Source organism: Hemibagrus wyckioides, linkage group LG08 (assembly GCF_019097595.1).
Source record: "Hemibagrus wyckioides isolate EC202008001 linkage group LG08, SWU_Hwy_1.0, whole genome shotgun sequence".
Lineage (NCBI taxonomy): Eukaryota > Metazoa > Chordata > Actinopteri > Siluriformes > Bagridae > Hemibagrus > Hemibagrus wyckioides.
In genome coordinates this window covers 9432482-9455480 of record NC_080717.1, presented here as the reverse complement: position 1 = coordinate 9455480, position 22999 = coordinate 9432482, and the positions used below count along the sequence as shown (strand labels likewise).

The window sequence follows — 22999 nt, the reverse complement described above, 5'->3', positions numbered from 1 at the left end:
GACAAGTGCATCAACATCCTCTTTCCTTTCACTCCCTGTGAAGGGTCACACAAACAGAAAGGCAGTGCTTGTGCCCCCAAACTGCTTTACTGTCCTCCTGAGGGGGTTGTCGGACAGGATGTGGCACAACCTTTGCCCTTTTAGTGAATGTTGCTAACTCTGTTAATTCCAAAGTGTCACAGTGTCTTTAAATACCAGTAACGGGAAGAATTACAAAATCCTATTAACAATGCAGCCTTTGTCATATGGGCTTTATGGACCTGATGACTTGAAGTCGATTTCAGTGATGTTCATGTGTATGTATGTGACGTGGAAAATGCCACAATTTCTTACACTGAAAAAATGTATAGCAGCGAGGGATAAGAATGGGCTTGTATATGACTGAGGTTCGACAAGGATCAATTTGTGTGTGGCGGGTGAAGGTGATGGAGGAGGGGAAACTTTTTCATTTGTCTAACACTAATCATGCACCTCTCTGGCCAGTCAATGGTACCTGCTTTAATCTGATCCTCAGCACCTCATTACTGGACATTTTAATAAACAGGACATCACAATATGATGACAGTGACAAAAATTAAAATTAATACTCTTGCAAACGACAGAAGACAGAATAAGCCAGACATGTAAGGTTCTTGGCAGTGCTGTTGGTTACTAGTGGTGAGAAACATGGTCCAGTTTCCTTCCGATGAGTGGGATGCTGCGGAGTGTGTTTGCTGACCTCAGGATGTGGCAGATGGAGCAGTGGCACTTCAAGGCCTAGTCCTTGAGCTGGACCCTAGAGAGCAATATTGGACAGGAAACACTGTCCTTTTCATGTGGCCAGCAGAAAAACACAATAATAATAATAATAATAATAATAATAATAATAATAATAATAATAAAACAGTGGGGTAAAATAGGATCTATCTTGGTACAATATAATGTGAGATTATTTAAAAGAGAAATTTGAATACAAAGAGCTGGATTGTGTGGTTTGTTTAGTTTAGGAATTTTTCCAGCTTAATAAATGTATGTTCTCTAAGGGCTACAGCAAATGATCATCATTAGTGTATAAAAATTTCAAAATGTGGTAGGTTGGTAGGTAAAATCAGTCTTTATTTAATTTTCACATTCTTTTGAATAAGAAAATAAAACAATCATTAATCTAATCAACTAATTTAAGACGGATCCTTATTTACTTTTAGATGGAAATGCAAATCAAGTGGTATTTCACACAATTTCATCATACACTATAAGTATACTTTACCACTGATAACCTCTGGATACAACATGGATAGTTTACAGGAAAAAGAAACCCTTTGAACCAAAAAATTTGCGGCCAGAGCTTTAAAATATGTTCTTCATTAGAAAAACACTGAAGAACAACAGTGACGAAAGTCTCTACCCTGCAGGTAGGTGTAGAGAAACAAGCAGAGCCTAGAATAATATTTAGAATTTCGTCACTGTTGTTCTTCACATGGGATCTTTCCTAATCTCTATTCTGTCCAATATTTTCACTGGAATGATTAAAATTAAACGTCCGCGGGCAGATCATATACCCAGATCATATGATTATAACACTAGCGTGCGTCCAGTAATACTGCAAATAATTAATAAATAATAGATAACCAAATTGTTAAGGGAATAAAACACAGTACTGACACTACAGAAACCTAAACCATAACTTCAAGGGAAAAAGCATAGGAGATTAAAGCATAGGAGATACCCATGGATACCTTTAGTGTAATGTACGCATATATAACAACGCAGCAACCATAAATACTAGAAGTAACTACAGCAATGAACCATATCATTAAAAGCTGCCCATAATTATAAAGGCACCTGGTCCTACAGGGATAATATTTCACAGCTGGATGCCTTCCCAATCCAAATGACAGCCACAGACAATGTGCTAGTCATTAATATGCATAATCAAATACCCAGTGCTCATTAATATTCATAAGCCAGCATGTGTAAGTTGTGTGATATTGAATATGTGCAGGAAGGGGAGTAAAATATCTGTTTATACACAGCAGCCTATATAGGAAGGTTCTTAGGAGCCAGGTCTGTGTGTGCTTGGGCAACCACAATATTTCAGATTTAAAAAATCCTATATTTAAGTATACAGTATAAGAAAATGTACAACTAAAATCAACATTAATGTTAGTTGCCATAATGATGTACATGATATACGTTTTCCTTCACTTATTATTAGTGAAATCTGCCAAATTGTTTTACCGAGTCATTACTTTCCCCAAGATTATGAATTAGTTTAACACCACATTAGTGAAATTAATTATCCATTCTATTGTGTTCATGTACATGCCCCTGGAGTCTCTTGACCACCATCGTAACATCACTAATGAGTGGTACCAGAGCCAAATTCGATGCAGAATGAGCTAAGAAACACACACACACACACACACATGCACACAAAATGTAGATATGACTCTGACATGTACATGTCTGCTAATATACACTATATTGCCAAATGTTTTGGGACGTCTGCCTTTACATGCACATGAATTTAATATAAGGTTGGCTCGCCCTTTGCAGCTGCAACTTCTCTGGGAAGGCTGTCCACAAGGTTTAGGAGTATATTTATGGGAATTTTTGACCATTCCTCTTGAAGTGCATTTGTGAGGTCAGGCACTGATGTTGGGTAAAAAGGTCTGGCTCACAGTCTCCGCTCTAATTCTTCCCAAAGGTGTTCTGTCAGGTTGAGGTCAGGACTCTGTGCAGGCCAGTCGAGTTCCTCCACACCAAACTCACTCATCTATGTCTTTGCTTTGTGCACTGGTGTGCGGTCATGTTGGAACAGGAAGGGGTCATCCCCAAACTGTTCCCACAAAGTTGGGAGCATGAAATTGTCTGAAATGTCTTAGTATGCTGAACCATTAAGAGTTCCTTTCACTGGAACTAAGGGGCCAAGACAAACAACACCTGAATTCAATGATTTGGAGGGGTGTCCCAAAACTTTTGGCAATATAGTGTAAGTCTTTTTGTTTGTATGTGGGGTTTTGCCTTTCAAAATGTTTTGTTATTTCTGAAAACAGAGAATATAAATGAGGTGAATTATAAGCTTAATGTGTCAATGGAGCATAATGAAGTTTGATGGATGATAAGGATAATTAAATTTAATGTAATTGTATTTTCTTTAAGATACATAGATACATATTTAAAATGTTTCATGCAGGCTGTTAATCTATTTGTAATACAATGAGCATATTTTTCTATTTCTTTTTTTATTTCGTTTTTATGTTTAATCTGAGCTTATTACTAGTAATTATTGTTTTGTTTGATGACAATATGAATAGTTAGCAACTGAGGAATTTACACTACATGAATCTATTAATAATATACAAGAAACTAAAGAATTTCAGGGCTGACCATTCATTTAACAAATAAGTTCTCTTCCTGCGTTTAAGCTATGGAGTAGAACGATAGCATACAGCTGTGCATTTGGATGCCTATGGCTTAATTCTTTGAATAATTTTCATGTCACTATCACAGAAACCACAGACCCAGAAACAGACTATAGTGAGTATATTTAAATTTGTTAATTTGATAGAGCTTTCATCCTACATGTGAAGCAGAATATAACACATACAGTTCAGCAGTTGAAGGATTAGAGCTTTGCCCGAGTGTTTAATCACTAAGCTAGCCTTGCCCATGATAGTGCATTGTTATTTAATGTATTTAGTTGTACATGCCAGAAGCATCAACACAGCACATATAGTGCTTGCCATGTCTTCATTTACAGCATGATGTATTGAGTTCTTCCTCATGGACAGTTAATGTATTTATACATTATATGTATCTAAAATGAATAAATATATAAATAAAATTATATAATTATGTATAGAAATGAAAGAGCAGAAATCATGTCATGTTTTTTTCAAAGGCGTTACTGGGCAGAGCAAACCACTGCTGTGGACAGAACCACTTGGAGACCATCACACTGTCACTGAACTGCCGTTGCATCTGTCAGCTTGTGACAGCAAGGAACTAGTGTTAAGTCTATAATGAACTCAGAAACTACACTGACCTATTAGTTCCTCAAGAGCTCTTGGCTGCTGTTGTAGAAAGCAGCAAAGCAGTTACTTTATTTACTGTCCAGTCCTTCTGAGCCTGGTTCCTCTAAAGGTTTCTTCCTCATATCATCTCAGGGAGTTTTTCCTCACCACTGTGGACTCTTTTCTCTTCTATACTTCTGTAAAGCTGCTTTGAGACAATGTCCATTGTTAAAAGCGCTATGCAAACAATGAATTGAACAATTGAATTGAATTGAATTAGAAGGCTATAGTTCGATATAGGTTCTACTTTGGGTACACAAAACTGTTAGACCATTACAATTAAGAAGGCATTTAGTTTTGGCCCTTTTTACAATGCTATATCTAACTGACACACACACACACACACACACACACACACACAATGTATGTTTCTTGACACGCTAGATTATATGTGTATTATAAGTGCATGATATGTTTTTTTCTGTTTCTATGAATTTTGAAGCTGTTAAACTAATAATAATCTATTGACTATTCTGTAAGCTCTGGAGATTCTTTTGACTGCCAGCCCTAGCTCATACACTGGGTGTGTTCCTCTAAGTACATTACTAACTCGGTAGTGCCAAAATAACTATGGAGCAGAAAGAGACTGACTAACACTGCAGGCCAAATTACTGTGGTCTTTACGAAAGAACGGTCAAATAAAAGTGTTCTTTGACAGGCGGTCATCTTATGTGGCATTTCAATGATAATTGGACTACATTACACACTACAATTGGTACTTTCATAGTAAGTGGCTATTAATGTTCATTTTTTTCCCCCAAGTAATTTTTATTTTATTTTATACACTTTCTCTTACGGTACCCTGAATAAATCCTGCAAATATCCAATGCATGTAAATTGCTAGTGTCATATTTGTTTAATGTCTTTAATGATTCATTTATTTCCCTGGAGTTCTTTTAAAACATATTCCATGATCTTCTATTTTTCGGTGATTTTAGGTCCTTCTTGTATTTTTCACTTTCCTTAAGTAACCGTTTTATGCTCATCACGGTGGATCTAGAGTTTATCCAGAGAACAATAGGCATGTATTCTGTCCATGCACACTGTACCCACCAGTCCATCACGGCCATGCAAACACTGGGTGATATAACAGTATTAATTTCAATAGTATCATAAACTATTACAGTCTGCTTTAACATTATATAAAATGATTAGAAGCAGATTATATACATATATATTAGATAAAGTAAATATTTGCATCACTTTCTTGGGGAACATATGGCACCAGGATGCATTATGGGAAGAAGGCAAGCTGGCGGAGGCAGTGTCATGTTTTGGGCAATGCTCTGCTGGGAAACTTTGGGTCCTGCCATCCACGTGGATGTTACTTTGACACGTACCACCTACCTAAGCATTGTTGCAGACCATGTACACTCTAATAACAGTATTCCCTGATGGCTGTGGCCTCGTTCAGCAGGATAATGCACCGTGTCACAAACTAAAAATGATTCAGGAATGGTTTGATGAGCACAACAATGAGTCTGAGGTGTTCAATTGGCCTCCAAATTCCCCAGATCTCAATCCAATCCAGCGTCTGTGGGATGTGCTGGACAAACAAGTCTGATCCATGGAGGCTCCACCTCACAACTTACTGGGCTTAAAGGATCTGCTGCTAACATCTTGGTGCCAGATACCACAGCACACCTTCAGGGATCTAGTGGAGTCCATGCCTTGATGGGTCAGGGCTGTTTAAGCAGCAGAAGGGAGATCGACACGATATTAGGCAGGTGGTTATAATCTTATGATATTTTTTGACACATTCCCCTCTCCTAAGACACACCACATTCACACCCTTAGGCAACAACTTTAGCATAGCCAGTCAACCTGCTGACAAGCTTCTGGGAGGTGGAAGACCCTAACACACCCAGGAGGAACAGCACAGAAACTTCACACAGACAGTAACCCAAGCTGAAGATCAGACCCTGCAGCTGTGAGGTGTCAGCGCCAGCTGCAAGAGCATGCAAATCTTCATTTCTTGGTTTTTGTTCGAATGATACTTTGGTGTTTTCTCTACCCATTTCTATATCTATATCTATCTAGATTCTTGGTACATGTTGTCAGTGGAACGGTGTGGGTGTTAACTCCAAACAGTGTGTTAATTCAACACTCCTTGTAATTCTACACTTTCTCACTGTTTCCTCACACGTGTAAGTTTTCTTATGAAGTGAACAAATTGTAAAAGCGTAGAAGCTTGAATTTTGTTTCTGAGGAGGAGACACCTCATACACACCGTGTGTGTGCGCGCGCGCGCTGTGTGTATGTGTGTGTGTCCTGAAGGTCCGACCCTCAGCCCGCGGCCCCCCGAACACTTCATCAACCAACAGGCTGGACGAGCGGAGGAAAAGGAAACGAGTGCAAATTCATTCAGGTCTACATGAATCTCTCTCTCTCTTTTTTTGTTTTTTACACGGGGAGAAAAGGCCGCATGTTTTCTCTTTGTCGTCCATAGATCCTTTCCACGACTGTGAGGAGAGAGAGAGAGAGAGAGAGAGACGCGTGGTTCACCTGAACGCTGCGGATTTACCTTCATGGTGAATTAAATGAGTTCAGAATAACGCCTGATTTTGCTGCAACTTTTAAAAACAACTCCTAAATTGTGGAAACTTGGAAATGAAGAGAGACTGGACGCTATTCGGCGAAATTTGGATCGGGATCGCTTTTATCTCAGGTGAGATTGCGTCTTTGTGCCACTGGAAAGTTGGACTAAAGTTGCTCCAAGCTTTGCGACGCAGTTATTATTATTATTATCATTATTATTATTATTCATATCCAGTAAATGTCCATCGGATGTGATGTCCATCCAAATCTTCTTTTAAGCACTGATTTCAGCAGATATGTTAGATCCTTTCAGATCATTTAGATCCTTTTTTACCGACAAGGTGAAGTTTTTAACCTGTCACGTTTTGATGGCTGTTTTTGTTAGGATTTTGCATTAGACATAGTTTCTGACATCCCCCACGTGTGTTTTGATGGTCAAGAGTTTCAATGTAAATTGAGCACGCTTCATGAGAACATGTGCATGCTCATGTAAATGGTGTATGCATCACTGGTATTGATGTAAATTGAGTATGCTCCACGTGCAATTGTGCACACATAGTGTAAAAAAAAATATAATTCTGTAAAAACATAGTCATTGGGTCAGCATAATCATTGCATTTCACTTATTGAAGGATTAGGAAACTAAACTAAACTTTCTGTAGAATAAAAACACTGGACATTTGCTTCAGAGCATCTCTTAACTATTCCTGTGTCACTAGAGGGAGCCTTGACTTTAATTTAACTCGCAATTACCCACGATCACTGGCCAGTAGTACATTAAAAATGATTAATCATACTGAAAATGATGATGTGGTGTCTGTTTCACACATTTCTATTCACTTTTTTTTTTTGTAACTGTTTACTGTGATTATTGGGTTTTTTTCTTTCTTTGAATGGCATTCAACATTTGCCATGCAAATAAGCATCTTGCTGTTGTCCTAGGCATTCATGCTTTTTAAATTGAGCTTCACAAAGACATAACATAGAATCTCGTCTCCAAATAAAAAGGTGAATCAAGAGCTGCAGTCGTCATAGATATCAGGTAATGAGACCCAGGAAAGTTTGCCAGGTTTATATATATACTCAAATCATCACACTTTGGGAGGAGGCGCGCGTAGAAAGATGGGCTCTTTTGGCATCAGACATCCACAATCACAAGAAACACAGTTTCTCACTTATATATCTCTCTCTCCAAATGAAAACCACATGGAGACCCATAGAACTGGGCTATTTTTTCATTGCAAAGACTGAGTCTGAGTGTTCTAATAGAAAAGTACCGTATATATTTAATGAATCCGGCAGTTTTTCTTAATCACAATCGACCACATTGTATTTGACGTGCGATTACCATAGATAATCATTTTATAAGGGAAAAGAAGGAATTCCAAAGCAATGATAAAGAAGAGAAGGGACAGACATAACAGAAAAGCTCACTATGTATGCCGTTTTATCCAAGGAGATTCTTCCCTCTGAAGAAATAGCCTCATCTCTAATCAGAATAAATTACGCTGTGATTAATTCAGAGATTCAGAGAGATTCTGAGATTAATTTGTCCATTAAATCATATAATTCAATAAAAAAAAAATCCTACATATGTTTAATCGTATAATTCAATAAAAAATAATCCTACAAAAATATGTACATTTCCCGTAAAAGCCTCTGGACTTCTGTAATGCGTGATTTTCAGGTCACTAAATTTTTTTTTCCTTTTACCATAAAGGGAACTGAAACCAAAATGAGAAAATAGGGGGTTATGATGAACAAAAAGATTTGCAAAGAATTGCAATTGAGTTTTGAAAAAGGATCAATCCATGGGCTTAGCTGATCCAACGTTTACTATTCACCAGTTAGAAAGATATGGCACCAGTGCCAAGAGCATGCAACTTTAAAACACTTGCTTTTATTCTCACCACACTAATCACTGGAAAAGTCATTCATCTTATGATCCAAAAGCCTCAACTATCTCATCTGTTAAATAGCATATTTACTGCAATGTTTCATGTTGTCATCCGGGCGATTAAGCAAACAACGTCAGACTTACTTATCGAGGTTTAGCTCCGCTTGCCGAGTTAGAATCGTTATCAGACTGGCATGTTTGAGTTTTAAGTGTAATCCATTGTCTATTGGTGAGCTAAAGCGAAAAGGAGAGATTCATGTATCATTCACACACATAGCCTCCAGTAGGTCTTAAGCCCCGCAGTGCATTTATGATTTTCAGACTTTATTTGAATTTGGAATGATTTGTGTTGAGGTTGTTCTTCTTTAATGTTGTAGCTGTAGCCAGGGTGATAAAACTACTCCTAGGTGGTGTAAAACCCAGGATTACTGACTCACGTTGCCCCAGAAGTGTGAATGTGTGTGTATAGTGCCCTGTAATGGGCTGGTGTACAATTCAGAGTATATTCCTACCTTAACCCAGTGTTTCTGCTATTGGCTTCTGACCAGCATAATGCAGATGCATGAATGAATAATAAATATAAGTTGGACGTTATTGAGGACAGCATTCTTTCCCTTAAGCCAACAATAAAATCTAACAAGTGTAGTGAAAACTTGTTTGCAAATGTTTATTTTATTTTATATTGATCATCACATCCTCTTTTTATAGACCCGACATTGTAAAGTAAAAATGGTGTTTTTGAATTTTGATCAATACAGCTACTGCACGGCTGTATGCACACTCCACCAAGAGCCCTTTACAATCCAGTTTCATTTCCTCTGAGTCGGATTTATTATCTGTGGCAGTATAAATTAGCCAGTTGAATGACTATCTTTTTCAAAAGTAGCATCTTCAATAGTACTTTGTACTCAAGCATCATACGGAGCCTTGAGAAATCCAAAGTGCATTATATAGCTCCATTAATGTTAGGATTCTATAGTCACCAATCCAGCATGGCAAGTCAATGAGGTCACTGAGCGTTCATAGGAAGGAGTATATTTGGTGGGGTTGGAGGAAACTGCCAACTTCCTCCTGGCCTTCCACGCCCATTCTGTTATCCATCCTACTTACCTCCTTTTGACCCTTCTGTCTGTTTTTATGGCTGCATCATCACCACTGCGCAGAGGAAGATTTCTTGCTTAAAGCTGTGTCTAAAAGGAACATTAATGCAGATTTCACTTACGGTTCATTAACATATCCACTTTGTCACAAATGTCACAATCACAAGGCAAACCATAATGCTGTATCATTAGCTTATTGTGTAATAATGCTTTGGGGTGTTGGCTAAAGAGCTACAGTCAATTTAAAATCAAATTAGAATTACATTTTAATAAAATATAGCTGAAGCCTCTTCTCTAAATACAATTTAAATGCTTGATAAATAACCTATTAATATTACATTACGGGATTAATACTGGCTCACATAAATGATTTAACATGGACAATAAATAAAAAGACTTGACTTTTTAGCATGCACAAATAACTTTCTGCTAAAGACCTTTTATTTATATAAAATAATTCTAAAATATACTGGCCACCTAGTGTACTTCTCTTCAAGTACACTTAAAAAAGGCTTGCATATAAACCTACACCAGTATACAGTATCTCCAAGACCTTAAATTAGCATATTAAAAAATACACTCATGTAACTCTCTTCAATTATAGTTAGACATGACTGAAACTCAAGAGAAGATGTGAAGATGATTGTTTTTTTCGCCTCAGGAGGAAAAAGTGAGATACAGGAGACTTAAGCAGACGTCTCAGTATTTTTAGACTCTTTTATTTCCATCAGATTTCACTGCAGTCTGGGAGAAGCTATAGAGAAAACAAGATCTCGTTTTAGATTCTTTTGCCTATGGGTGTGCCTGTCTAATTTATTTGCTCCATGGTGAATACCTCATTATCTGAAAAGTGAGGTAACAATTTGGAAACCTCATGATAAATGTTTACTCCGTTAAAATATAGAGTATTCTTTTCCGAAGACATAAACATACTCGTGTGCCACAATCAGGACAATCCCACGGACCCATATCATAAAATGTTCATTACTCTAGGTCAGGGGAAGGAACTCCGTGCAAATTGTACTTAGGCGCATGTATCTAGTTTCGACCTGTGACCTTGTGGTTCATGAGAATCTGAGGATTCTTTGGTTCTTCCGTAGTTGTCAATGGAAAATGTTCTTCCTCCTAACCTTGCAGGGGGGAGAATGAAGCAGTTTTGGGCTGCATGTGATGACAATTGAAATGGCGCAGTGGAAAGCCAAGCACGTCCTGTGTGGCCGTCGGCACAGGTACAGGAAATTGTAGTCAGGAGATGAGTGTGGCACGTAGGAAGCAAACGCTGATGTGTCCCCCACCTCCCCTAAAACATCCTCACTTCACATCAAGTCCAGCCAGGAAATAGGAAGGGCACTAGTAAGCAGATAATTGTGGACAAAAGGGACTTACAGGCCTCTTTGGCTCCGATCCTTCACAGACAACAAAGGAATCAAAGTTTGCACTGGCCTTGTGGTCGGTAGACAAAAAGCCTTGCTCTCTATATTTTTTGTGAAGCATGTGCTGCAGTTTTGACTAAGCTCCTCCACAGGGAGCAGGAGATGCTGACTCCTTGTTCAGAGGAGGAGGTCTGTTCTATGGCCTGACTGCCCCTCTTCTGCCGGTTGGACATGATGCTATTTCAGATCATGACAGTGCTGGCTCCAGTGTCTGACTGAAATGTTAGGGTTTGGCCCTGTCATAGCATGTCCTACACGTTATAAAAAGCACAGAGCTGTAGTCCGCTTGTGAAGTCCTTCCTGAGTCTTGACTTGACTTGACACTAAGTTCACTCGAGGTTGGGGCCTCATCCATTTTTTTGTGGAATTTATGTTGCTCAGATTTTCTATATGTTGATTAGAAGCTTAAATATTGGGAAGAGTAGAATAAAGGCTAATAAATTCTCCCTAACTATCTCTAAAGTAAATAGGCTAACATGAACTGTGGAATGAAAACAAAGAGAAAACCTTTTACTTCATGTAATTTTAAAGATCTAATACCATGCTGAGAAAATGTGTAGTATAAGGGTGCGCTCTTATCTCCATTGTGTAGGGTAAAGAGTCAAACTATGAAAATAGCTGAGAGCTTGACTTCACTTTTGCTTAAAAGTGACAAACTGATGCTGCCAGCTGTTTATTTTAGTCAGCGGAACCATTGGCAAACCGCACATCTGTTACATGACTGGTTGTGGGCAAAGTCGGTGAATCCTCGGGAACTGCAATCCATTTAAAGAGACAAAGCTTATTATTCACCACCACTATAGAATTAACTCTAATGTACTTTATATGATATATGTTTTTCAGGTAAATCTCTTAATGAAAATTATATGAAGCTCTCACCTTCCTAGAGAAATGCTTAGTTTTGCTGAATCACCATTAAGTTAGTTGAGTGTGCGTTGTGAACAAGATTTGCTCCTTGCTGCTGAGAGGACTGAACTTGTGGTACTTTGATAGTGGTATGGATGTTGGCAGCAGATGAGCTGGTTTGAATATGATCTTCAAACACAAGGGAAACACAAGAGGTGAATTTTTATCCTAATTTTAATCTGTCCGGTTCGGTGCGTGCCAAGGATGGCCTCAGATTCCTGCTCTTGCCCGATAGGAATGAAACCCAATGTGCTTATACACGTCAAGGTTCGAAGTTTTGTGCATGTTGAAATGCTCACCATGGTTGTAAAGCATTATTATGTGAGTTATTATATCCTTCCTGGCAGCTAGCACCGATCTGGCCATTTTCCTCTGACCTCTTTCATCAACAAGGTGTTTCCACCCACAGAACTGTCTTTCACTCAGTGCTATTTGTTTTTCACATAACATTTCATGTAAACTCTACTGTTGCTTGTGACAATCCCAGGAGATCCGTGGTTTCTGAAAAACTCACACCAGCACATCTGGCACCAACAACCATGCCACAGTTAAAGTCACAGACATCCTACTTTTTCCCATGTTTTCAGATGTCTGATGTGAGCATTAGCTGAATCTCACTGTAGCATGTTTTATGCACTGTGTTGCAGCCACATGATTGGATGAACGGATATCTGCACAAATGAGCAGGTGTACAGGTGTTTTTGTTAAACTGGATACTACAATGTCATTTTTACAATAAGATTTATATTTAAGATATAGAATTATGTATAAAATGTCTATGACAGTTGAATATACTCTGTAATAGTTCTGAGGAAGTGGGGAATATATTGGGTTGACCCAGTAAATGAGAGAACAATTAATAGCCATATTGCGCCCCAATCACACCATACAGTTAGTTCTGCATGTTACTGAATGTACTTGTTTTTCCCAGCAGAATGTTGGTTTGCTTTTGGTTTACTAAATTTAACAACGGATTAAAATTTGTTGTGGTTCTTTTTGTTATTTGGTTTTGGTTGTTGTTGAAACTTATTTGCTTGTTTGTAGAAGATGGTGAACACCACACAGTTGTTATTTAGGCCCTAAAAACATTCAGGCCCTTTAAAAAGTCATGTCTTGTGGGCCAGTTGGCATCTCTAAATTGTGTGGGATTAGTAGTGTGTGTGTGATTGTGCCTTGCGATGGTTTGGTGTCCTGTCCAGGGTGCCCCCCCCCCACTTTCTTTGTGCTTCATTGAGAATACATTGCAGCGATAGGGTTGCCAGGTTCACAGCATACTGTTTTAGATCTGGAACAATGTAGCTAGGGGTTCAGGAGAAATGTTTGGAATTGTAATGTCAGAAGAAGAACTATTAATTCCTTAATTTGGGCTCGGCACTGAAATTACAGATATTCAGAATTAGAGAAATAGGTACACAGCTATTCTGGCAACCTGATTAACAACCTAAATAACAGGTGCTACCTACTTTATTTTTGTACATGTGTACACTGAAAAAGGGAATAAGAGGAAATGTTAATGTAAGAGAAAATATTATGTATAGTGGGTCCTCGGGTTGATTTTCAGCTTGGGTGAATGTGTGAAGTTGGCTTGTATTCCAGGACTCAATCAACTCATGTTGCCTTTTTAAAAACAAACTGCATAGAAGCAACTCAATTCATTCACATGGAATCAATGTACACCCATGAACTTTTTTCAGCATTTCTTAGCAGAGACTTATATCAGGATTAGTTGAGATCTTCGTATGAGATGTGGCGGTTCATATGGTGTGCTTAATATTATTCTACATAAATCATACCCAGACATCATACTGGACCCAGCAAGAGCTCTTATCTCTAACAGTGTGGGATCTATGGGAATATAGATCCTCTTATGCATATCGACATGCATATGCCCACTCTTTCTTTATTCTGGGCTGCAGGAAAAATATCCTGTTTAGGCAGATGGTTGTGTGAAAGCATAGGTTCAAATTACCTCTAACATGCCTGGCTGCATGTGTCAAATAGATACATGAGGTATGTAATGGCCTGCAGCTTGTACAGAGTCGAGGGTGAAACAAGCACACATGCATTTCATTTATAATACATACATAGGATTTCCAGTGGGCTAACAAAGTGTCTAATATCATGAAAAAATATGCAGGATTTCTTCTAGAAGGAAAAAATGTGACATTTTCTTATGTTGTTTTTTTTTTTTTTGAACAGCATTTCAGCCTGGACTGAGCTGTTTTAAGGGAGTCAGAAAGGTCTGTATGTCAGTAAAGCAGCTGAGATATTTGTGAAATCCGTCAGCGCTCTTTGGCTGATGTCTGCTACAGTATCAACATTCAGTCATCACTTCACTCATAGCAGATCCAATACACCCTGCCACTCCTACGTAGCATACTCAGAACACGCAGGATTGATGATTTCATGTAAATAAATAGTTTGCGCATAATAGGGAATAATATATTACTGGCTGTTCAGCTATCGGAGCATAGTCAATGAAAGGGTGGTGTGATGCGACCCGATTCAAAGCGTTTTGCAATGTTCCAAGTATTCCAAATGTTCCAATTGCTAAATTTATTAATGAATGAAGTCATACTTTGTTACTTGTTCTAGTTATATTTCATGTTGCAAATTTTGTTCCTGTTATTACCTACAGTATAGCAGCTATTCATTCACCAGCCTCTATTTTCTCTTCTCTCTATTGAAGTTAATAAGAAAAAAAAAAAAATGCAGCTTGTCATGGCACTAAAAAAACAAAGCATTTTGTCCTGAAGATTTTCCCATAGCAGAAAACTTACTGAGCGTTATATAATGCCCTGATACTGGGGACTCATAAATGTTAAATAAATGGTCTCCATACAGAAAACTTGATTACACTTGTTCTGTATACTGTGTTTACATTCTATTCTTTATTAAAATGTTTATGCTTTATTTTTTTTATTATATAATAGCACATTTTTCCCCTACTCATTTATGATTAGCCTTAGATGGTGTGGAGTGTTTGCTGCTACTACACGTCTCATCTGTTAATGAATCGAATAAATAATGAATTCAATAATGAATTTCTGTCAAATTCCTATTTCTGTCTAAATTTCGGTCAAAAGCAATTTGCTGTTATTTAAACCAGTCTTAAAGCATATTATTAGACCAAATGGCACAAATGGCTTTGTATGCACTATAGAAATTATAGAATACTTTAGAGCAAAAAGACATTTACTTGAATTTATTTTCCCTTTATTATTAAGTGACAAACATGTACAAGCATGGTCAAATTCTGAATAAATTGATGCCAAAACTTTGTTGTTATGATAGCCATAAAAACAGTATAAAGATCCTTATATCAGGTCTGGAGAACTCAAATATTTTCTGCTGAGTTTCCCTAATAATAATCCTCTTTTCTATGATCAATTGCACAATAAATGTGGAATTTTGCACTCAATAACATATACTTTCTACATAGTTACCGTGGCATTTTAGAATCTACATAGTGCACTGTGTGAGTAGACGAAGACGTGACCGCGGTTTCTGGAAGTGCCACAAAAATACTGTTATGTTCACACAGTGACACAGACAAATGTAATGTAAATGTAAACGAACCTGATGCATTTTTATAACCATCATTAATATCGGGCTCCTGCATTTTATGGGGAATGTCTGAGTTGTAAATGAACTGTGTAAATGTATTCGTAAGTATCTAATAACATGCTGCAGTTACATCACATTGTGTAGAGAAAATTCAGACATTGTATAGAAAGCAGCTGTTCTTTCTGGGTGGGGGGATCCTTACTGTGAAGGCAAACATGCCTCCAAACCTGGCACTACTCCAATAAATGTGCACCCCCAGAGAACAGCTTCCTGCCTATGCTTCATAAAAACCAATTAGAAAGCTCTCAGCTGAAAGGCCATGGCCTTGGCTGTGAATCTGATGGACTTTGGACAATTGAATGGAAGATGTGAGCACTCGGGCTCAGGGCGGCGAGTTTAGTCTGTAGGTTTGGCCTCTTTTCTACACAAGAATATTGTTTATAAACTTTGTGAGGGTTGTGTAAATTGTTCTTGAACCTATTGGAGGCAAGGAGCGGGTTTCCTCTGACTTGTCACCCACAGCACGCTCCTGTCTGTTTAAACAACCACAAACAAGTCCAAAGGCCCCTGAGACAGAAAGAGACCCTTGGGTCCTATACTTTAGCCCCAGGAATTGGACAGCTCGGCTCTCTGTGGCGAGGCAAGTCATTATGTCTTTGAAATGGCCAGACAGCAGGCAGGGACTCAGCAGGTTTCGGCGCAGTTTGCATGCTTTTGAAAAAGATTGTATTCTGTCATGCAGAGGGGATGATGATGTGTTTTCAGTTGCCTGACCTCACATGCTGTTGAAGACTTCTCAGTTGCAAAGGCAAACAAGTGTATTTTTTTTATCCTTGAAATGTGTTTCAGGAAGTAGGAATATTTAATCGTCTAGTAAAATGAACGTTCATCAATTTCATTTGCAATGTAATTACAGCTAATCGGATAATATTTAAATAGCCTGTATATACCAACATGATTATTCAGCATACATCTATGTAAATGGATTTATTTTCTCCACTGGAACCATAACACTCTTGAGTATAATACACTTATTATTTTGCCTGTCAATATTTTGGGTGGTATTGACAAAAAAATTGTGGCCATGACACTCGGGCCAGTTGTATACATCCGTGAATGGTTCAGCCCAGACTATAGCAATGAGCATATCTCTTATTGACTGCAGAAAAATGTTTTATGCAGTGTTTGCCAAAAACCACAAAAATTCTAAAAAATCCATTTTAAATGCCTCTTCCTGTTGCATAGCATTTTGGTTGGTATTGTTTTTATTGCCGTTGATGTTCAAGAATAAATCTTCAAAGCTTAAAAAAAGCAGCAAGCTGCTGCCAAGTGGCTCAGCACAACGCTATAAACAGTTCATAGCCTCACATTCAAATATTTACATAAGTCCATTGTTGGCTCCAGGGCCAGGATCCATGTGAAGGACTTAGATCATGTACATGAAATGCAGTGGTGCAGAAATGTTACTTCTGATTGGCATGCAAGGAGCATTAACGTCATTTGTCTTATAGTTTATTGTACTTTGTGTGATTCTTCTTCTTCTTCTTCTTCTTTCACCTTTTCACTTCAGGGGTCACCACAGCGAATCATCTCTCTCCATCTATCCCTATCTTCTGTATCCTCAACACTTGCACCCACTAGCTTCATATCCTCAATTAATTACATCCATATGTACTTTGTGTGACTAGTATGGCATAATTTCCACAGTATGTTGAAGACATTCCTTTGGGATTCTGTTTCATGTTGTATCATGTAGTTCCTGCAGATTTTCAGGTGCACTTCCATGCTGTGGATCTCCTGTTCCACAACATCCCAAATGTGTTCTATTGGATTCAGATCTGGTGACTTCGGTGATCTGGTTCTCTCTCATCAACAAGGCGTTTTATTCTGCAGAACCACCACTCACTGGATGTTTATTGCAATATTCAATTCTAGAGAATAAAGTGTGTGTGTGTGTGTGTGTGTGTGTGTGTGTGTGTGTGTGTGTGCGTGCGTGTGTGTGTGCGTGCGTGTGTGTGTAAAAATCACAGGCAGTTATAGAAAACTCAAACCAGCCTGTCTGGCAGCAACAATCATACCACAGTCAAAATAAATGAGTTCACATTTTTCCCCCCATTTTGTTGGTGGATGTGAACATTACCCTAAGCTACTGTCTTGTACCTGCAGGATTTTCTGCATTGCCCTGATGTCACATCATAAGCTGATTAGATAATTGCACAGATGTGTTGATGTACAGGCGTTCCTATTAAAGTGTATATGTATATGTATGTGTTGCAAAGATACACACCGTGTTGTATATGTTGCAAAGATACACACCGTGTTGTATATGTTGCAAAGATACACACCGTGTTGTATATGTTGCAAAGATACACACCGTGTTGTATATGTTGCAAAGATACACACCGTGTTGTATGTGTTGCAAAGATACACACCGTGTTGTATGTGTTGCAAAGATACACACCGTGTTGTATGTGTTGCAAAGATACACACCGTGTTGTATGTGTTGCAAAGATACACACCGTGTTGTATGTGTTGCAAAGATACACACCGTGTTGTATATGTTGCAAAGATACACACCGTGTTGTATGTGTTGCAAAGATACACACCGTGTTGTATATGTTGCAAAGATACACACCGTGTTGTATGTGTTGCAAAGATACACACCGTGTTGTATATGTTGCAAAGATACACACCGTGTTGTATATGTTGCAAAGATACACACCGTGTTGTATGTGTTGCAAAGATACACACCGTGTTGTATATGTTGCAAAGATACACACCGTGTTGTATGTGTTGCAAAGATACACACCGTGTTGTATATGTTGCAAAGATACACACCGTGTTGTATATGTTGCAAAGATACACAGCGTGCTTTTTTGTATAGAAATTCTATGACGAATGACCAGTTCCAATCCTGATTCTGGTTCTGGCTATCACATGTATTGTGTTTTAATTTATTGGGGATTCTAATTTCTGCTGTTCCGTGAATGTATGACGAGACGCTATTTCTGTCTTTATTTACCATAGCTTACTTTTTTAAACGGTTAAAAAGGACGTGGTCTTCATACATAGCATAATGTATCTACCAGTTTTGTGAACTGCTTTCATCTGTAATTATCTCCAGATGTGCCTGGTGTGTCCTGGTGACATATTCCTTAGCCATGCTCGGTTAAAGTGCATCTGTGAGAGTGCTAATAATGGTCGGAGATCATTTGACGTGTCTGCTGTGATCTTTAACCTTACGTCTCACCAGCCGGGAAAGTCTTAATAGGCTCTTCAAAGATCAACCACTTAAAAGATGAATAAATCAAGATGATATGCACTGATTTATATATAGGTTATTGGTAATGCTATGGATTAGTGTGGATTCCTAGTCAGTTTTCAAGTTTCAAATTTCTACCTCGACTCTATGTCATCTTAATAACGTCATTTCTTTCCAGCTCTTAGAACAGCTAATACTCCCACTCTAAAACATCTATAGTAAGATTTATGTTCAGAATCTATCTTATTCTTACTAAAGCCTATTTATATATCAGGTATTCATGACATTAAAATATGTGTGAACTCTGATAAAATGATAGCACTTAAGTTTTACTTACTGGCCTCCAATATTCATTTTGAAATGCTAGATTAGCATTGATGTACTGTACCTCAGAATAACCACTGACCTATTGTTACCCCTGAGCCTCATTAGGACACTCACCAAAATGCTTGGTACCTACATAAAATGTCTTTGATATTTTCTGAACCTGGTTTGTTAATAGTTAGGCTAGCTATTCCTGTCAGCCCATATTTAATATCTTAACTAATACTCGTGCTTATTCTTCAATCTGCTTCATCCTCCCCCAAACCTCAATGGACTTCTAGCTGTCCATAAACTAACATTTAGTGTTAGTTAGTTTCATTTAGTGACTTAGCATTTGATAGATGGGATCGTCTTACTTTATTCTCCCCAAGAGGGTAAATTTGTAATCTGTATGTTTTCTAAATTGACTAAACATTTTGAAAAATGTAGTTTAAGATGAAGCTATCTAAGCAGCGCAACAGAAAAGTGTTCGGCCTAAAAAGTGTCACAAACCAGTGTCACAGCTATTCATGTCTGTGCGTCCATCAGAGGATAATTGGCCATTCTGTCTAAGTGAAAGGGATGGCATTACACTCTCCTCTGTCAATTAGAGAGATACTAGTCATGTACTAGCTATCATGGGCACCAGGGAATGATAAAAAAAAGACAGTTAGCGCTTTGCACCGAGATTGTTCAGTTGCTCTATGGCATAGCACATGCTAGCCTTTACCTGTGTGGTAGCCTTTGCCTGATATATGAATGCTAGGTAGTAGATAGTGAAGCAAAATGATGAAATAGGAGGGAAAAATGGGGTGAAAATTAAAAAAAGTCTGTCGTAACTAATTATGGCACAAATGTGATGCATACATTTTTGACGTGCTGTTCAAAGCATGTCTTATGTCTTTTAATCCCCTTTCCTTTCTTGTCCCAGGTCTAGTGGCTGGGTTTTCTATGACCCCCCCTATTCTCAACAGCACCAAAGACCAGCTTGTGATTGACGCCAATGACACACTGACTATTACGTGCAGGTAATTTCTGACTATGACCTGAGGCAATTTTTGTGCTCAGAATGTATGATAATCTACCGGACCTGTTTTTATGTAAACAGTAAGAAATCAAGATGAATTGAACCATATAGCCTTGAGGTTCTTTACACACACAGGGAATGTTACATTTGGATGGGAATGCAGAAGAAAGATTATATCCGTTTTAAGATAATGCCAGTGGCAATGTATCTTTGAACATATAGAGGAAGGGGGAGAGCTGTGCTGCTTCATTAATCTCTGGTTCTTCTACAGCTGCCATAGCCAGGAATCTACTGAATAAATTGTTTTTCAGCAGTAGCATACATGCCTCTTGGGAAGAGAAAATATATATTTTGGCCAGAACCCAGCATAAGACGCATTATGAATTTTATATGGCTGTGGTTCAAGTTAAAAATATTAGTGTATTGCGTAACCTATTTTGGGGAGGAAATCAAAAGTTATCTTGTATGTTTCTGAAATATGCAATATTGCTGTGTGCCAAGAAAGGCTAAGATAGGGCCATAAAGCTATACAGACCATTAGTCTTGATCAAAGTCGTGTGGGAATTCTAACTCGTGGTGCTAATGTTTACAGGGTATATATACTGCTATGCAAAGAAGACGAAATTATGGAATAAATGTGAAGACTGCTTTCCAATAGTGCCAATAATTCTGAAGATCATCATATAATCATGCTGAAATCTGATATCTTATAAGCTTTCGAGATGTTAGTGACCATTTCTTGATACCTTGTACCAGGGGACAGCACATTCTGGACTGGACCTGGCCAGATCAGTCTCTCAGCAAAGAGGAGCTTAGTGAGCGACAACAGGAGCAGTTGCTCATCCAGGATCAAAGAGCATTGTGGGTGAAGGAGTGCCAGGGGGAACCTGGGAAACCGTATTGCAAGACCCTAGTGCTGACAAAAAGCCAGAGCAATGACACAGGCTACTACCGTTGCTTCTACCAGGACATCAAAGCTGTTATTGATGGAACCACAGCTGCCAGTTTATATGTCTTTGTGCGAGGTAACTGGAGACAATGTTTATTTGAAAGTCTTGTAATGACCGTATGTAACATAATTCTCTTTTCAACAATAGAGGAATTTCAATGAATTTTGAACTTATGTTTATGTTACTTGAATTGCCTCAGGAAATCACCGCAGATGTTTATGTCATATTTAAATGGTTTAGATGACAGTCATTTTGTCATATATAAATGGTTTAGATGATGTCATGTCGTTTCCAATTGAAATTAGTTCCCCCTGTTTACTTCACTCACGTCATTACAGATGCAATTGAATTCCTATTTTGCATAGTTGAAGCAATTCATGGCATCATCATAAAAAAAGCATAACTAATAGGGCATGTAAATCACATATTCAGTTTTGTTGTTGTATTTTTTTAACCTCAAGTGAGTCAATTTTCTGTGCTTGGCTAGCACATCTGATTATATATATATATTCTCTTTTCTTGGAGAGATAGACGAGGACATTCTAAACGGTTGCCCTTATCCAAACATTTAAAGAATATTAAGTAGTATTATAGCTTGAATGCATTTGCATTGCTTGACGGCTAAAAGTAAGAAAAGCGGAGATGTGGCGTAATCTGCGTAAAAGAGCACCACACAGGTATTTTTTTACTTGGCTTTGCGTTTTGGCTTTTGTGTTTTAGTACGAAGAAAGAAGTCCTGTTTTTCTTCGTATCTAAATTCTCCCCGGTCACATACTTGTGAAATGAACACATTTTCCTTGATTTCAAAATGAGAAGTATTTTGGCGAGGAGTTTGCTTCATAAATGAAGCAAAACAAAGTTTCAATTGACCAGTACATTGGACTAAGTGTTGTTTAGGATTCAGTCATACTTACATGGGATCCATTGTTTTATTTTTGAAAGAGATTTAGTTTCACCATATTTCCGGACTAAATTGGACTTTCTCGACAGAATCTTCCCCGGCATACAATAAGTCACACATTTTGCCGGAAAAAGACATGCGAAATACTTGAGTACAAGCCCTGGGTGTTGTGTTGTATTTGATTATACCTTAATGATTATATTTTGTTTGGAGACCCTTTATAACAATGCCCTTATAATCATGTATTTTTTACTTGTTGAGCTGAGAAGTGAAAACTGAAAAGAGATCTACTTTAATGAAAGCAATGTTTGTAGGGCTACTAAATGTATTCTTGTCTTTCATAAGCAGCTGATTTATGTGTAGTTTGTCTGGGTGTTGTACTGAGCTCAGTTGACAGAGTCAGAGGCCTGTGTGGTGCTGTATTCTTTGGAGCTGAAAAGATAATAAAAAAATAGTCAGAGATTCATATACAGGTGCCCCACTAGTTTGTCTGCTTTCATAAAATACCCAGTTATTTCTCCTGACAAGGTGCCGAAACAGTTTCCATAGATCTTACCAGGGGTCTAATTAGAAGCAGCTGAAATCACAGCTATAAATTACGCAGGGGCATGAAGCAGGTCGGATAGGGCTGCATGTGGATTTGGTTAGGTGCCTATCCCGTTGTGTACACTCATCCCGTGCCTTGTACTCACTGCCTCCATCGTTCATGATCACCGCCTGTGTTCCAACATAAGAGCCCTCAAAAGGCACTTCTCCTCCTCACACTAATTTGTTAAGTACCATTACACAACGGAATTGTGTATTTTTCCTGTTACGTCTGTGTATCTGGACCACCAACAGATAGAAATATAAGCCTTCAGTTTGAAGCTTTTGTTTGCCCTCTCAAAGACTGAGTGAGTGATGATTTTTACTCTGAACAAAAAAAAAAAAAATGGTAGGCTTAGAACTAATGGTGCATTTCAGAGAAGTGTATGATATTCAAATAGAGCCTGTAGTGGAAAACAAAGCTTGGGGCGATTTGCTGGGACCACATTTGGCCTCTGACTAAAAGAAAATCACT

The 22999-nt window shown here is 38.2% G+C and overlaps 1 protein-coding gene across 3 annotated transcripts in view; it reads left to right on the top strand.

Moving 5' to 3' along the window:
* The first annotated feature begins 5811 nt into the window (after positions 1-5811).
* flt4 (fms related receptor tyrosine kinase 4) overlaps positions 5812-22999 on the top strand; it is a 42180-nt gene continuing 24992 nt past the window's right edge. Inside the window, exons 1-5 of one of the 3 annotated variants that reach the window (XM_058396686.1) lie at positions 5812-6202; positions 6333-6423; positions 6505-6723; positions 19993-20089; positions 20845-21113. In XM_058396686.1, the coding sequence (XP_058252669.1) occupies positions 6666-6723; positions 19993-20089; positions 20845-21113 (424 nt within the window). In that variant the 5' untranslated portion in view covers positions 5812-6202; positions 6333-6423; positions 6505-6665. Of the gene's footprint in view, positions 6203-6225; positions 6724-19992; positions 20090-20844; positions 21114-22999 lie in introns of those variants that run through there. The other 2 variants (XM_058396689.1, XM_058396687.1) reach the window with 2 other exon arrangements.